The sequence below is a fragment of the Ambystoma mexicanum genome, chromosome 8 (genome assembly GCF_040938575.1).
Source record: "Ambystoma mexicanum isolate Mex_15411 chromosome 8, UKY_AmexF1_1, whole genome shotgun sequence".
Taxonomy (NCBI): Eukaryota; Metazoa; Chordata; class Amphibia; order Caudata; family Ambystomatidae; genus Ambystoma; species Ambystoma mexicanum.
This window is the reverse complement of record NC_090929.1, coordinates 711,342,605-711,361,152: the sequence shown is the minus strand read 5'-3', so window position 1 is coordinate 711,361,152 and position 18,548 is coordinate 711,342,605. Positions and strand designations below refer to the sequence as shown.

General features: G+C 45.8%; 1 protein-coding gene across 1 annotated transcript in view; it reads left to right on the top strand.

Moving 5' to 3' along the window:
* ASCC1 (activating signal cointegrator 1 complex subunit 1) overlaps positions 1-18,548 on the top strand; it is an 857,123-nt gene that overhangs the window by 712,916 nt on the left and 125,659 nt on the right. Inside the window, exon 9 of the mRNA XM_069610516.1 lies at positions 9,288-9,370. Coding sequence (XP_069466617.1) covers positions 9,288-9,370 — 83 coding nt within the window. The remainder of the gene's footprint in view (positions 1-9,287; positions 9,371-18,548) is intronic.

Below are 18,548 nucleotides of genomic sequence, written 5' to 3'. Positions count from 1 at the left end.
ATTGAGCTGAAGAGACTGCTATCTAATTCCATGTTGGTTTCTGATTTTAAACTATGAATTTTTATGAATAAAATTTGATGTTTTCTGCACCTTAAAAAGCCGAAGTACATGGATACTTTTTTGCTTCATAGTTAAGCATGTGCAACAGAATGATGCAAGTTGTTTGTTGTTAAATGGTCTCGCTAGACCAAGCTCTAGAGCACCCACTGTAAAGAGGCAGAGCACCAATCCTTTGGGAACAGTTTGGCCAGAAGAAAAAAAGAAAATATATTTATATACCAAGAAAGTTATGGTGGCTTTAAAAAGGTTTGAAAAAAACCTTTCACCTGAAACGTGAAAATAGGAAAATCCATGGGAGCCAAGTTATACACTCCACAGTGCCCCTGGTAGCCATTGCTGGAAGTTTAACTCCAGTACTAAGCCACAACAGCAAGGCATTCTGGGTATGCAAATTAGCCCAAATGCAAACCTTTTTCTCCAGGAAATTGCCTTTGTCCGATAGGGCAGTGCTACTTTATACATAGCTTAATCAACCAAAGACAGACATTTTGCAAGGCTGTCAGGGGAACTACATACCTGGTTTCACCCTTATTGGGGAACATCAGTGCAGTATATCAGACGCAACAAGCAATGCCACTTAGCGTGATATTTATATCACTGTGGATTCACTGGGTTCCACGTTAATTTCTGTTACTACATCCTAAAAAAATTTCCTATATTCTGTGTCAATGTCGCACTGAGGCCCGGGTTGCCGCCTGTGCACAGCCCTCCCATGCAATGTTGCAGGTTCTGTAAGGTTGGGGCACATGGGGAGTTTATTCCTCTGGTGCAAAGGAGGGGGGGTTCAAATTACCAAATGCACTTGACTTTGTAGTTATGTTTATATTCTCATAGAGTGACCAGGCAGTATACACGTTGGGGTGCTTCCGTTTGACTTCGGCCAGATGGACAACATGCATAATGAAATACTGGAATGGGGGTGGATAAGATTTGCTGTATAAGCTGGAATGTGAGGGGAATGGGGACCCCGACTAAAAGGCGGAAACTACAACTGTGTGGAGCGACAAACAGCCATATGTCTTGTTTATTCAGAAAACACATGCAACGATGCTGGCTGTGCTCGGTTTGCTAAGAGCTGGGGGGCACTAAGATACTACACTTCTATTCCACGTAGAGTAGAGGGGTGATGATGTTGATTAATAAATCATTACACTATGTGCATAAAAATGTGTCTAGGGCGTTGTGTTGTTGTACAGGTCACTAATGGTTAGAGCAATGGTGCTCTTGAACATTTATGGCCCAAATGTGGATGGGCCGGAGTTCTATATTGATGTAATGGAATTAGTGACTCAATACCTGATGGTGCTAGTGCTGTCGAGGGGGGTCGGGAGGATTTCAATACAATCTTAGCTAAAGATCGTGACAGATCCGGAAATAGAGCTAAACAGCTTATTAGGGCCACCTGGGCGATACAGGACGGTATGACTATGCTGAAAGTGATGGATGCCTGGAGATTACTCAATCTGATTCTACGTTCATATTCTTTTTATTCATTGGTGCACGACTCTCACTCTCGAATATATATATATATATATATATATATATATATATATATATATATATATATGGCTGATGTCTGACACACTCCTGGGGGCGGTTTGTGAAGTGGATATATTGCCCAGGACCTTCTCTGACCATTCCCAGATCACATTGACATTGGGGGATACCGCCGAGCCCCGGCCTATGTGGCAGTTTAAGTGACAGGCGCTGCTAGACTCCATATTCAGAACAGGCTTAGAAAGACATGTTAAGCTATACTTTGAGGAGAATACTGGCTCAGTGAACTCCTATGCTACACTGTGGGAGGAAGTTTTCAAGGCTTATATCCATGGTATAGCTATAGCCACGGAGATGGGAATTCTGAAAGCAATACGGCGAGATATCTGAGACAGCGAGACCGTGCTGCACTGACTGGAGTAGTTGTACGACACATCTTCCCAACCCACAGTACTGGGTAATATTAAGGTTGAATTAGATCATTTTAGGTCACTTGCTGATATGGAGTTGAAATTCTTCGAAAATCTGATGGCGCTGAGAAACGTAGTCTGGGGCCACTGGGTGGAGTTTTGGCCAGGGTTATCCAACAAGCCAGGGCCAGTTGCCACATACCTTATGTGCGGGGGCGACTATGGCGAACTGGTGTATACAATGCCAGGGATTAACCAGGTGTTCCATAATTTTTATGCTAAGCTATGCAAATGAGGATGTGGGCCTCCCCTCTAATATAGAGTCCTTCCTGAGCGCGCTCCCCTTAGCTGAACTATCTAACAAGGTCAGGGAGTCACTGTACTTGCCCATAACACCGGACAAAATATCCTGCGCTATAGATGCTCTCCCTACCGGGAAGGCACTGGGCCAGATGGCCTCACAATAGAGTTTTATAAACAGTTAAAATCATGTCTGGTTGCCCGACTTTTCAAGATGTTGGAGGAAGCCAGTACCCAAGGGATACTCTCACCTACGTTGAGGGAGGCAGTGATCATTTTGTTATTGAAACCTAATAAACCGGCTGAGCAGTGCGGGTCATGCAGGCCTTTGTTGCTGATCAACTCGGAGGTGAAAATATTCCCTAAGGTCAGCGTAGCCAGACTGGCGCCCTACATGCAATTTATAGTACACCCGGATCAATCAGGCTTTATTCCTGGGCGATCCACAGCGCTCAACCTACCATGCCTCTTTAATGTCCTCACTCGGATCGACCCTAATGTCCTGGCAGTGGCTGTTGATATCCAAAAGACCTTCAATTGAGTATCATGGCGGTTTATGTGGGCAGTACTCCGCAAATGCAACTTCGGACCAAGGCTCTTGTCATGGCTTCAATTGCTGTACTTTTCCTCCCCCTTGGCTAGGGTCAAGACCAATGGGAGGCTTTTGTCCCCCATCAACATTGCCAGGGCGATCAGAATATCGGGAGAAGCAGAGGTCATATCACTATATGCTGACGATGCAATAATATAGATGCGCGATCCCCAAACACACTTTGCTCCGATAATGAGGGATGTTCAGACCTTTGGTGATTCGTCAGGGTTGTGTGTTAATTGCGCTAAGTCAGAACTTTTTCCATTGACAGAGGCCACAACTGCACCACAAGACCTATTGGGGTTTCCTTGGTCACGCACGAAGTGACATAAATGGGGGTGGTGGTGGGCAGGAGTTTCTCTGTACTTACGGAGCACAACCACGTGGCATACGTGGCGCAACTTGCAGATAAGCTTAACAAATGGTCATGGCTACCACGCACCTGCGTGGAAAAGGTAGCACTATTTAAAATGGTTATCCTCCCCAAACTTTTATACTGTTTTTTAATATACTGCTGTGGCCGGGGGAACGTTACTTCAAAGAATTGCGAGCAGAGGTTGATGCTTTTGTGACATGCGGGGGCTGTCTGTCCTAAATGGAGCACGCTGTCTAGACCGTACACAGAGAGGGGATGTGCAGCTCTGGACTTTCGAAAAAAAAACTGGATGGTGGCTCAGCGATTTCCCCTTGTGGAATTGTGTTGCATCATTCCCTAAGGTAACTGGGAATGATGTGCGACAGCAGGCCTTAGATGGCTTTGAATTTCTGAAAGATATATATGTAATGGGAAATGTTATTACTCTTCAGGAGATGCCCGGTCTCTTGCAGAGACAATACTCACGCTGGCTGCAATATGAAGGACTACATAGAGCGATGAGGGGTAACTGGGAGGGATTTCCAGTTTTGCCTCCAGATGAACCCATACTAAGCTTTATCATGAACACAAGCATCACACAGGGCTGAGTGTCTGGATTGTATGATATATTGCAAAATCGTGGGAACGGACCTTTGACCAAGCTGCGCAACGCATGGGCAAGGGACCTCCAATTAGACATTACAGATGAAATCTGGGAGGATATGTGCCTACAGTCTCATAAAGTATCCCTTAATTCTAGGTTCCGCCAGATGGAATTGAAGGTACTACATAGATACCATTACACACTGGCCATATTGCACCTGTTTACCCAGGGGACTCCCGTCACTTGCCCCAGATGCTACTCGGATGAAGCGGAATATTTCCATATGGTGTGGGACTTTCTGAGACTGAGATACTTCTGGAAGGGGTATGCTGTGTACTGTCAGAAATGTTGGAGTGTACTATAGTGGTAACCCCACTGCAATGTTTGTTCCACATGTTCTGCACATTGGGACGATGTTTTCTTAAACTAGCCAGCCTTTGCATGATACTAGCTGTTGTATACTATTAGGTTGGTTGAGACCGACCAGCCCGACGGTGGCAAAGTGGTTGTGGGCCGTAACATGGCCTCAGACTAGGAAGGACAATGTGCTCAGCTCCAACCAGTGGGACGTTAAACCGGTCGACATCTGGCTTCCCTTCCGTTCCTTTTTGTTACAGACACCTAGGGATGCGCCGGACGCACACGCGCCGCATGCACACGCCTCACCAGCCCCGCAATAATCGCCTCTATGCTTACCTGAGAATCACTGCTGACATTTTATTATTCGAAATGAGCTGTCGAAATGAGCTGTGCTGTGTTACGGTTTGGATATGTTGCTGCTCCCTTTGAGCCATGAGGGATCCCCCGCTAATTGTGCTGTTGTATTTATTGCTGCTGCCATGACTGCTCTGTACTGTGTTGTCAAATGCTTTCATAAATAAAGGTTTAAGAAAAAAATCTAATCACCCTAACTGTCACTTAACAAAGGTTTTTTTCATTGAATTTCAAAGGTTTTGTTTTGTCATGGCTTATTCAAAGTCACTAGCCAGGGCCTTTGGCCATGTCAACTGTCCATTTTGCACCAATATGGTTCTTTAGACCCCCCTTCCATGGCCAGTGACCACGCCAATTTTATTTTGTTTTTTAAAAATGATTTTCCCATTCCTGCAGCACCTGTAAAATTTCCTTTTTATTTTTTCTGATGTCTGCATTATGCCATTGAAGTACCCAAAACCTGGGAAATCCCTGGGTATTTCCTCGGTTATATGAAAAATCCAATGCTCTTCCCCGCCCTCCCAGGCACTCGCCAAGTGCCCCCTCCTCTTTTCATAGTCTCCCCACTCCCCTCCAAAGCAGTCATGCAACTCAAACGTTATTAGCAATTACATGTTCTGTTTTGCTATGGAACTTGATACTCACCTTAACTATAGTGCAGCGACCGCCACACTTTAATATGTTTTTAATATATATATCGTCACACATGTACAACTTAGAAAATTCTAGGACGCTAATCGATTTTTTTTGTTCTAAAACTTTGTTTGAGTGCTTGACATTACAACAGGTATAGACGTAAATAGTGTCCAAAGCAGCAGGTAAATTACATCACGGTCTTTAGTATTAACTGTGCGGTGGTTAAAACATAGGATGCAAGGAAAATAAATATATCAATGAGTGGAACAGCGAGTCAGGTGTTGGGGACAGAGGAAAGAACCTTTAGTTGTGGGGTGAAGTTTGGGTTACTTGTTCATGATTCTGGGTCGACAGCAGGTAATTGCGAAAGGGGGACCATATGTTTCTTGGTTTACAGTTTCTGGGTTGCTGCAAAGAGCAACGCTCCTCAATATCAGAAGCCCATGTGATAGCCCGCAGCCACGGTGGGGCTGGTGGGGCGAAGCCAGAGCAGCAGTACACCTCGGACAGCCAGTATCGAGCAGAGGCTAGCCAGTTTACAGGAATTACACAGTAGTTGTTCGTATTGATGGAACAGACAATTTGACCGTGTGGGTTCTATAGTACAGTTAAATATCTCTGACATGACTTCATAGACCCCCTTCCAGTAATCCCTCAATTTAGGGCAGCTCCAAAGCATGTAAAGGTATCCCGCTGCCTCAGCATGATATCTGGGACACAGATCAGAGTGAGTGTGTGAAAATAGGTGCAATCTGGCCGGGGTGTAATGGAATCTGTGTAGCACCTTAATGATATAATAGGATATTTTATTTATATCGCGCTCATACACAACTGAATTGTATTAGCCGGAACCTGGAATTGAAGGATACTGTACTTGTCCGTGAACACATAGATGACCAAATGTCATCGGTAATATTTATTTCGAGGTCCCTGGCCAAAGCCTCCTGGAGCTTAGTCAATGGCTTACTGTGGCAGTTTTGCAACAGATTATATAATGTGGCTACACATCCACGTATAGCATTCCCTCTCATTATGACATATAGTATTGGCACAATCCCCAGTATTGGAAGAATCCCAATTTTGCATGCTTCCTCCTATAGTACGACCAATCTAGGAGCAAGGGAGGATTTGAAGTGTTTGGAAAACTCCATCGTAAGGCCGTCTGGCCCAGGAGCTCTGCTAGGTGGGAGCGCATCGATAGCTCAGGATATTTATTTGGGAGTAATAGGGTGGTCCAGGTTTGTTTTGGCATCCTCAGACAATATCGACAGTGGGAGGCTATCTAGGAATGTCTCTATATCGGGGAGGGTAGCTGTGTCTGAGTACGAGGCTAACAGACTTTGAAAAACATATCAAGGGTGCAAATTTGCTGCATGGAGTGTTATAAAGACTACGTTTTAACAATTTACAAGTTTTGATTAAACCAGCTAAGTATGTCAGTTTGAGTAGGGATCTAAACCTGACTTAGAAAATGAAATTTGGGGTGGCTTTTGGGTGGGCAGAAGGTCATTATGCATGCATCACCTAGAAGCACATTGCAAAGTATGCATGCATCACCTAGAAGCACATTGTAAAATACATTATGAATAGTACTGTACGTTGCTCAGGCTAAAGCAGATGTAAACTGGTCCATCTGACCAGTATAGAGATGTTTGTGGGAAGGTGTTCGATCTGAGAGTAATAAGCTAGGAGGCCTCCAGATGTTGGATGAACCATTGCATCTCTTGTTGGGTGCGGCCTGTATGAGAGACTAAAACTTGGATTCACATCGGGTATAATTTTGCCACACAGCCGTGCGCACACCTGAAGGTTATAAGTAATTGTTACATTTGTTCCTGCTTAGAAAAGTGCATGAAAAGGAAAAAAAAAAATATTGTTCCCTCATAATTTCTTTTAATGAGATTTCATTGCCTGTTTTGTGGCGCACAAAGGCTGTACGTTTGGCTCCATGGTGGAAAAAGCTGCTTTGAGGTTCTTGACCAGCCCATCCCACCTTGCCCTCTTGAAGTTTTTAAGTGATGTGAATGTTAAAAAGTTAGGCTCACACAGATACATTGTAATAAGGTAGCACAATCAATATTCTCATTTTGCTTGAACCAAAAGAAAATGGTATATTGATGCAGTTCAATTGTAAACTTCCATTGCTCCTGGGATCAGCCAGTAGTCTCTCTGCTTACGAGAGAACGTTTCTTGCTGGTCTAGTGGATGTCGCAAGGGGATTGCCAATCCAATCATGACAGCTGGTAGCAGTTTCTTCCACATGCAACACTTTCATGTGTAATGATAAACATTTTCTCAGGCACTTTTAAATGCCTAACTCTGTGATAGATTTCCACCCTTGGTACCCAATAAAACATGTTGAGTGATCCACGCTTTACTCCCACATGCCATAATAACAGCAACTTTGTTTTAAATCCATTCAGTATTTTCAAAGAGGTTAGTACATTTTCATTGGAACCTTGTATTTTTCGGTTTAATTCTCTGAGTTGTCTGAACATTTATGCCATATAAGCAAGTTCACCTAACAAGAAGTTATCATAAAACAATTTGATATAATCGGATTCATTTCAAATTTTCAAGAAGTTTGTAATTTTATCAAAAATGTTGAATGTTCTTGATAAAACGTTTCCTCGACCAGCCAGTGTATTTCAGTGTGAAAGGGCAGAGAATGCTTCCACTTCTTCACAGATTGGTTTTAATATATGGGAATGTAGAGCTTTTCATTTTATTAAGTTAACAATCGGACACAGCACTTATGTGAGTTTGTGTGGCAAACTCTTAGCCATAGAAGCTTCGCAGTAATAAAACAAAAACAATGACTTGAACAGTGCATTTTGTTTTTTGACGTTTGAGATTAAACATTGTATACTTCTAGGCATCACAGCGCCGCTACTGTATACACATTTGCAGTTTTTCCATTTAATTCCTTAATTTTGTATGACGTTCTATTTAATTCCAAAAATGTCTATCAGTTGTTTGCACAGGTAATCCTTTTGAAAAAGAAATTGTTCCGATCAACAAAAAGCACAATAGTTAGTTTGGTTTGTGATGTACTTTGATTCATAATTTAAAAAAAAAAAAAATATTTAATTGTCACGCCATAGGCAGCACAGCACATCAATTTGTTACAGCACACAGTTTGATGACCACTGTCCTAGGGATTAAGTCATAACTAAGACTGCAGGCTATATGGCATTTATTTTTTCAACATTTCAATTAATATGTTTAATGGTCATTTTATTTCTTTTAAACCACATTGTTTGCTCTGTGAATAAAAGTTGCAAATCATACTTTTCCATACTCAAATTCTAAATGTATAGCATGTAAATGTCTATAATGGTACAACATACAGCTAGGTTATTGCACATCAAGCCAAGATCCATTCACATCTTATAAAGAAACAAGTGTTTCTGCTTTTGCTGCTAGCAGAGCCGCATCTCTGCAGCTATCTGAACAATTGCAGAGCGATGCAGTTCCTTTTTTAACCCCATATTATATTGCTTTAAAAAGCCATTGATCTCCAAGAGTTGATTGGTAACCTGGAGAGGTGAAAAGTGCACAGGTTACAGGTAAGTGTGGACATGTTCTTTAATAAGTGCTTCCCTTCACCCCACCAGATACATCCAAGTCAGCCTCTCAACTGTAACAAGATCTTGGATCATCCCCTATGTGTTCCATTTTCTACATTCCACTTTACATTCCACATATGTAGTGAATGATGAATGGTACAAGAGGTTATTGTTTTTTAACACGTAAATGCTGAAAAAGCAGCAATTGCTGCCCCTATTTACATGTATAATTCAGCAAAACTGTGTAGCTTTACTCTTAACCTATTTGTGGACGAGAACTAAATGGTTTTCATCAGACACTCATACTATTGTGCGAGGACATATCGTCTCAAAAGTTCATTTAAGCACAACAATGACCTTTTGTGCCCTAACATCTCTTTGATAGCAATGGTTGTACTTGTTGAAAACACTGTGCAGTAAATACCTCTCCCTAATTTGCATCGGATGAACTGCTGTGTCAAATGCTAATTCAGTATTGGAAGATGGAAAGCCACAACAGTTGCTTTTCCAATGGCTGACTGTCTAATGCTACCTCATTTATTTCTTCCAGCTGAAGAAACAAGTAATACTGCTGCCTCAGGAAGACCAGCACCAAGGATGCGAGAGTCATTTGATGCACGAAACGTTCTAGAGGTCAGTACAGTGCAAAGAAAATCTTTAAATTGTGTTGTAAAACACTGATGGTTCTCAACATGTTGAAACAGGACAGCCCCCAGGAGGGGTCATGAATTTGGGGGCGTGGTCTATGGCCCTTGGGGGGCAGAGCTCCGGTTGGGTTTAAGTGTGCCATCCACTAGATTTTAAATGCTTACGTAAAATACAATTTCTTAAACACATTTAGTCCATCATGTGTAAGGGAATGAACACCGTAGCAGGTCCTATATCCGTCTTCATTTCCATGTAGTACAAGTAGGGCTGTCCACCCGCTCTGTTCACCTCTCTCCTTACCTCATTTCTCACCTCTCTCCTACACACAATCGCCTATCTACAACTTTGGCCCCTATTCTTACCATACTCTCTCCGCCCATCTCTCCCAACTAGCTCCCTTCTCCTTTACTCCCTCCTCACCCCTACTGTGCACTTTCCACACCCCCAGCATACACTCTCGTTATCGCTCACTATAATTTCCTGTAGATTTCTCTTTTCTTTCTTTTTTTCTTTTTCACTCAACGTTTACACCCCACTGAACTCAACTGGTACCACTCTCTCAACCAATGCCCCACCGGCGCTCTACACCAGATCTGCTACCAACTCTTCAGTACTCCATTTTGCCATCCGTCCTCTATCTTGTCTCTTGGTCCACCTCCATGCCTTCTGTCCTCACCCATGAAGCCCACGCTATGTCTCTCATTGACTCTCCCTTTATACTGTTCTCTTCCTGGTTTTGTCTCCCCACCTCCTTCCATTGGTTCTGCGCTCACCTGACTCTGTGTGCCAATATGTGGCTATTCTTTCCCCCAGGGCTGGGTTACACAGGTGCAAAGCTTCAAAAAACTCTCTTTGCTCTACCCTCTTCTTAATCTCCATTCGCAGGATAGCAGCAATGTTCTCAGACTGCTTGTTTTCCTTGTGGTTCTCTTCATGTACTGGCAGTGCTGGAAATGGAAGTCATTTATTGGGGAACTGTCACATCTTTGGAGGGGTGGGGCTGTGGGAAGGCGGAGGCGGGGCCAAGAGGTGTTGCACCTGCCAGGTTGCGCAACACAGTAGTTCTTCGTAGATCCCAATCCTAGCGATTTGCTTAAAAGCAAAGAGCATTATGGGAAAATTATAATGTGCACAATTTTAAATGTTAAAATTGTCTTACAGAGATTCAGTAAGAAGCTCTGTTAAGTGAATAATGGACTCTTCTTTTTTCATTGGTCATAATATTCACCCTAATAAAGAGCTGTCTATACATTTCAGGACATATATACTAGTTTGGACAGCTGCAACACTGTTTGTGAGGATTTGCCAGTTTCTGCCTGCAGTGTCGAACCTTCTGAAAACTTGTTGAAAAACGGTTTACTCGTGCGTTAAATGTAACAAGCAGACTGCTTTCAGAAGACTAAACACAAAAACCTGAGGTTCTCCACTATTATTATCTTCTAGGTAGGGAGGATGTGGAGATCCTAGCACAATAACACAAAAGCCAATCTCCCATACCATATTTTTTATCACAAAGTGATTTATCTCAATATAGCATCACTCTGGGTGATTTGATTCAAACATCATTAATTTTTGTTTTTTATCTCAATATAGTGCATCATTACATGACAATATTGGTTGTACATAATTAATTGAAGTTGCAATCTTATATATATTCAATCACACCTAATCACATATCCTCACTCATAATCAGAAACTACTGAACGCACAAATTACACACAATACAAATCGCAATAAACAATTATATGCAAATTAGCATAAATGTGTAAATAACGCAATTTAGTTTAAATTAAACAATTCCAATATCTACAAGCAGATTGATTGCTATTAATCCGTCTGGCAACGTTGAATTAAAAGACAGTTTTCCCCAAAACAGTGTTTAAGCCTTTGAAGTAGCTCGCATCTGCATAACTAGGGTTTACAGGATTAATTAGTAGTCCTTTAGCTGAACAGATGTTACTTCATGTTGGCCTACTCGAGTTTCGGCTATGGGCCTTGGACATTTAGCCGGCCAAGCCTTTATCATGGCGGCAGAAAAAATTGGATATGCAGTCCTACAATCGAAACAAGTATAAAAAATAAGAACAATTAAATGTTGTTTTGATCTTATCAATTGTCTTGGTTATTTATTTAATAGTGCAAATTTCCCACCTTGGCAAGGTGGACAAAGCACTCGTCACATCAACACGTAGCACAACTGTGCACAGAAACGTGCTGGGCAGGTGCCCCGGTTGAACAGGAGAACAAGATTCTGCATTTACAAACGGAAAAAATTAAAATTTGTCTTAGTGTTGCAACAACAATGAATTGACATTGCAACTTGATGAACTGGTATCCATTGAAAGATTCATTTTACCTATGCAGAGGCATCAAGCAAAGCCTCTGCAGAATGGTTTCAGACATTGAACATGGACCAGCATCCCCCTTTGGAGTCGCAGGTCCGCTGTGTGGTTTAGATGCAAAGATTACCCTCAGTTGCCTTCTGTGTGACAAGCGGAACAAACAACATAGCAGATGTATAATGAATGGCAATGACTGATGATGCTTCAATAAGTAGATGTTTCAATAATATACAGCATTAGCGTATGTGGCAAAAAACGTGAACATATCACCAACATGCTCACTTTATTTCATGTGTTCCCTCTAACTCCAAATCTAGATTAGGATTTGTCCCATCCAGGCCATTGATGGCTTGACATTTCCATAGGTAGAGCAGTGCTAGCATTCTGCAATCAAAAGATAGCAGCATTTTGGAGAAGTTATGTCCGCTCGTTTAAAAAAAGAGAAAAGAACTGTAATAGTACTAAGATATGCCCCACTTAATTATATCAATTTTATACATTCCCCGCATTTGCCAGTGAGTCCAAATGTAAATATTCATAAGACCTCCATCATGCAGGACCTTTGCAATTTCCTGATTTTAAAATGAGATTTGATGGCATGAAAGGTCGCTTACGGGGCGTGGCCTGATGCTCAGGGTGTGAGGACGCGGTTCCCTTGAGCTCCGGCCGAGCCGCGCAGTCCGATCCTGATTTGGGCACTAAAAATTCAGCAATACAGTCCATCCTTTGGAGCAGCTGTACATCAGGCGATTAGCTGCAACCTACGACTTCTCCCGACGAAAATCGGGGACCAGGGAGCATTCCCGACGCTTCGGCCCGGCCCCCCCTATCCCCTGAGGGAGGCGCGCGGGAACAGCGAGCCGCGCAATCACTCCTCGATTTGGGGGGTGCGGGCTGTCTGCAGCACCCAGCCTTCGGTGTAGCCGTACATCAGGCGATTGACTACACCCGACGATTTGACCCGACAAAAATCGGAGCTCCGGGGCCCGCTGGGACGCTCCGGTCGGGCACCCCCTGCACTCCATGAGGGACTCCCAAGATGGCGGCCGTGGCGATTTGAGCGGATGAGGAGCGCGCACCCCGAAGCGACCTGATCCCGGCCCCTCGGACGCCTCTCCCATTACCCCCCACCGCCCAGAGGTGCGGAGTGTTGCTGGGCCCTATCGATACGCAGGCTGGGGGCCAAGACTGAGCGCCCGGTGCTGGTGCCCGCAACGACGTAGCTGAAGTGCGACTGGGGGAGGACCTCCGAGACAAGACCACCGGATCCTCAGGGCCATCTACCGCGACCCCGACTTTCAACTTCCCGGCGAGCGGAGCCCCCAGACCTGCATCCCTCGACCTGGGTCGGCGGCTGTCTCCAGATCTACCCGGACCATAACGCTCACAGGTGAGACCTCTCCCTCCTTGGGATCAGACCTCGCCACAGTGTCCGAGCTGGGTCACACCTAGCTAGGCCCGACCACCTATTCACCGGGTTGCGGGTCCCCGCCTGCTCACCCCGAGCAATACTGAGAGCCCTCACCGCGGCGCTCCCACTGAACTCCCTGCTCCTGCATCCCCCCCAACCAACCTTACCACACCAAGGGACCGGACCCACAATGCGAGCAACGTTGCAGCCCTGAACAACCCGGGCCCCACTGTCTCCTGTCCCACTAAAGCAGGGCGACCACATCCGCTGGGCACCCAGACCCTGGACCAAATAAAACCTAATATCCCCGCACCACTACGCACCAAAATCAACCGGGGGAAAAAAAAACGAGAGAGTCCGCCTGCCTCAACCAGGCCCGAGACAATCCACAATGGCCACAGCAAGAAACAAAGCCAAAAACGCCACCCTAGATCCTTTTGTCACGGCGAAATCTAACCCCACCACCCAGACCACATCGGACGACCCAGCAACACGGGATAGCCAGGACACCAGACACAATCAACTGCTGGGGGCGATTGAGGCCCTAAAATCATTTATAGACACGAAGATCGGTGAAGTAAAAGCCGACATCCAACTGATAAGGCAAGATGCCCGCAACCTAACGGAACGCGTCACCATTGTGGAGTCCTCTCAGGAGGATATGGCAACTGAATCGGCAGCCATGAAAACAGAACTCGCAGACCTTCAACATAAGGTAGCCCTGCTGGAGGCGAGGTCCGAGGAAGCGGAGGGCCGCGCTAGACGCAGCAACATTAGGATACTGGGCGTACCGGAGGGGACGGAGACTTCCGATCCGACGGCCTTCGTTGAATCCCTAATCCAGCAAGAGATCGGGGCGGCAAATCTCTCACAGGGCTTCGCCATAGAGAGAGCTCACAGATCGCTCCAGAAGAAACCCCCCCCCAGGCTCCTACCCTCGCCCCATCATAGCGAAGGTCCTCAACTTCCGTGACCGGGAGGTGATCCTGAAGTTCTCGAGGGAGGGAGGAGAGATAGAGCGAGGCAACTCAAGAATCACGATATACCCCGATTATACTCAGTCGGTACAAAGAGCGAGGAACTCCTTCGTCCCAATCAAGGCCAGGCTGAGGAAACTAAACCTAAAATACATGCTCCTCTATCCCTCCAGGTTGAAGGTAATCTATAAAGGAAAAGCAATATTTCTCGAGACACCAGCCGCGGCCAACATGTGGATGGAACATAATAACCTGGCCGAGGTTCCTGTCGAATCCCCGCATGGGAAACACAATGAGGGTGCCCAAGGATGAGGACAATACACCCCGACACAGGGGCTTGCACCCTCCCACAAACACCTGAGAGATCAGGAGACCCCAACCTTAGAAGCAAAACTACAATGTGAGTAGCTAAATGACTGCGGGGCTCGCCAGATCTATCACACATGAACACAGACCACGACCCTACGAAAGATCAGTGCAGGCCAGTTGCCAGCACTCACCTACTCGCGCCAGACACCCGGATTGGGACAGGCGGCGCGAGAGCACCCGAGCACTCCACCGTTGTGTCAGTTGCTGGGTGCACCAGTTATAATTGTTCCACACAAGTTAGTACTGTTTTAACTGCCTTGACTCTGAGGACCTTTGACCAAATGGAATCGAACCCAAAACTAACCAACAGAGTTAACCACTCCACGCGACCAGAACCAACCATGGCTCACAATAACAAGCGAACAAGCCCCAGGGAGGACATATACCTTTCCCTGACAATTAATACAATCAAGCAATGGCGCCAAAACTTAGGGTAATCACATGGAACGTAAGGGGGATGGGGTCCTATCTCCGGAGAAATCTAATACATTCTTACCTAAAGAGGAAGAAGGTATCAGTTGCCCTCTTACAAGAAACGCACCTCACTGCCGACTCTGCAGATAAGCTAACAAATTACTGGGGGGGACAAGGTAATGGTTCATCATACGCGAAGTATGCAAGAGGAGTATACACATGGGTGAGCCCGGACACACCATTCTAACAGCTGGGGGTAGAATCGGATAAGGAAGGCAGATACCTGCTGGTATGGGGCATGCTGGAGGGATATCGAATATGCATAATGATCTCATACTTCATCCAACATGGCATACCTTCCTATCTCAAGGGGCTGTGCGCCAAAGTCATGCTTCACAGGGACCACACTCTGCTGTGGGGAGGAGATTTCAATTGCGTCATGAATGCGGAAATGGACAGATCCACCACCCCACAGTCGCACAATTACGTCCCTGCTCGGGCCCTCCACAGAACAATCGAGGACTTGCACCTGGTTGACACCTGGCGGGACCTTCACCCCACGGATAGATCCTATTCATTCTACTCGGCCCCTCACAACTTGCACACCAGGATAGACTACCTCTTTATAAATGACGAGCTGACCCCTCGGGTCGAGTCGGCGGAGTACCTGGGCAGATCAATTTCGGATCACTCCCCGCTAATAATACAACTCCGCCTGCGCCCCCCCTACCTCCTATCCCAACGTGGCGTATGCCAGTGGAGACACTAACTGACCCCGTATTCAGGGAGCACCTGGCCGAGAAACTAGAAGAGTACGTGGAAATCAATAAGGGATCAGTTGAAAAATGGAGCACTCTCTGGGAAGCATTGAAGGTGGTGACAAGAGGAGAGGTGATAGCTGAGGCGGGTGGAATCAGGAAGCAACTAAGAAAGGAATTAGAAGCCAAGGAGGAAAAGATCAGGCACCTTGAAAACAATTCCCCTCCCACAATTGAGACAGAGATCAAGCTGAGGGAGATCAGGGAGGAATGCAGAACTGCATGGGAAAGGCTCTCGAAATTTGACTTCTCCACTCGCACCATGAGAGCTCACAAAGAGGCAGATAAACCAGGCAAGATACTAGCCTGGCTATGCCGGAAGGAACATCCGAAGCGGGCCCTTACAGCGATCAGGGAAGATAATGGCACAGTCCACAGAACACAGCAAGCAATAAATGAGGTCTTCACCGACTTCTATGCCGAACTGTATGCTCACAATGACCAAATTCCCGAAGCAGACATAAGAGACACCCTGGAAGAAGTCGGCCTACCAAAACTGAACCAGGAGCAAAGAAAAATGCTAGGAGAGGATATTACTATCGAAGACATAACCGAAGCGATTAGATCCCTCTCCACATGCAAGACCCCTGGAACCGACGGCCTTACCCCTGAGTTCTACAAGGCATACGAAGAGATCCTGTCCCCCATACTGCATGAAGTCTATGCGGAGGCATTTGAGACGGGCACACTACCGGGCACCATGAGAGAAACCCTCATAGTGCCAATGCTCAAACCTGGCAAACCGCCCGAAAAATGTGACTCATATCGCCCACTCGCACTTCTAAACTACGATAGCAAGATACTTACGACCATACTGGCCAAAGGGCTCTCAAAGGTGATAGGTTCCCTGGTTCACGTAGACCAATGCGGCTTTGTCCCTGGACGCAACACTACAGCCAACCTAAGAAGGCTCCAGCACATAATGGCACAAACAGAGGAAAGCAAAGAAGACCTAGCGGTACTCTCGCTTGATGCCATTAAGGCTTTTGACTCGATCTTCTGGGAGTGGCTAATCGAAACCTTGAGAGAGTTTGGAATGGGCGAACACTTTATCCGATGGGTCAAAGTACTCTATAATAACCCGATGGCAAGAGTCAAAACAGGAGGCATGGTGTCAGGGGCCTGGGCTATCCAAAGGGGGACCAGACAGGGATGCCCGCTCTCACCAATGCTATATATCCTAGGTCTGGAACCAGTAGCAATTTATTTCAGGAAACAGTTATTCGACGCGGGCGTAAGCATCGCCGGTACAGACAACATCATCTCCCTGTACGCCGACGATGTTCTCTTATATCTTCATGACCCTCAGACGAATGCCCCCGATAGCTCTAGATATCTTAGACAACTTTTCGAAATACTCATAGGCATAAAGTTCAGCCGGCAGAAATCATCCGCCTTCCCTCTGGCTAGCCTCAGGGGAAAGAGCACAGAAGAACTCCCCGAGATTGGAATCCAGTGGCAAACAGAATCCTTCCGCTACCTGGGCATCACCATCAAGCACACACCAATCTCCACTCACGAAAGCAACACTGAAGCCGCATTATCGGGGGTACGGAGATCCGCCAAATTTTGGTCGAAACTTCCGCTTTCGGTGATGGGCAGAGCCGCAATATCCAAGATGATAATATTGCCCAGATTCCTCTATTACTTCACCAATATAACATTTTACATTCCCCCATCCTTCTTTAGGAAACTGGAATCCCTGATCAAAGATTTTCTTTGGGGTCGATCCAGGCACAGGCTTGCACTGAACATCCTCACACTTCCCTACTCCGCAGGCGGTATCCAACTACCGGACTTCAGAAGATACTACCTAGCGGCCCAACTAACACATGTCGCCAAATGGCTGAGCGACGAGCCCTCAGCTGAGACAAACCTCCTCTGCCAACTAACCTCACCCCTACACCCTAAAGAACTGATATGGAACAACAAAATGGGGCCTCCCGACCCGCCCATAATAGTACAGGTGGGTCGACAGGTGTGGAAAAAGGTTAACTCTATGCTGGGGCTGCAACACTCGTACTCACCCGAAACCCCCATCCTAGCAGACATGTGTAAAGTCCCCGGCGACCTACCAACAATGAGGAGATGGGAAAACTTCGGCATCTACACGTGGGGAGATATGTTTGAGGAAGGGCAATTCAGGGACTTCGAATCACTGCAAGAGAACGAGGGGATCACCCTGAGCCACTACTTATGGTACCAAAAGGTGAAATTTATCGCCAAGGAGAAATGGGATGTGTGGCCCGAGGAGCCTGAAACACACGCCCTGATCCAGGAGATGTACGGAGTAAACGATGGTTAGAAACCAACATCAAGGCTATATGCCCAAATAAATGATAGGCCCAATCCAAGAAGCACACGTTTGAAAGAGAGATTGGAATCCGACTTAGGGACCGAAATTACGGAGGGAGAATGGTCGAGAGCCCTAGCATACCCGAAGGAGATATCTAGGAACGCAAGATTCAGGCTAATACAACTCAATGTCCTCTATAGGACCTACATGTCTCCACATAGAGTTTCTACCTTCAATGACAGAGTCAAACCGGCATGCCCATGGTGCTCCTCTGACCATGCTGACATGATCCACATGTTTTGGACTTGCTCTAAGTCTCAGAAACTATGGTTTGCAGCCGAACAGACCTGCAGAAAAGCTGGCCTTGAGGCATATGATTGGACTCCGAAAGAGTGCCTCCTAGGCACCGACCCGAGACTGGGCAAAATCAAACACTTAGTGAAGCTGATGGACATAGCATGTGTGCTTATAAAGAGAACGGTCACAATGGCCTGGAAATCCTCAGCAGGCCCCAGGTACGAACCTTGGATCAGGGA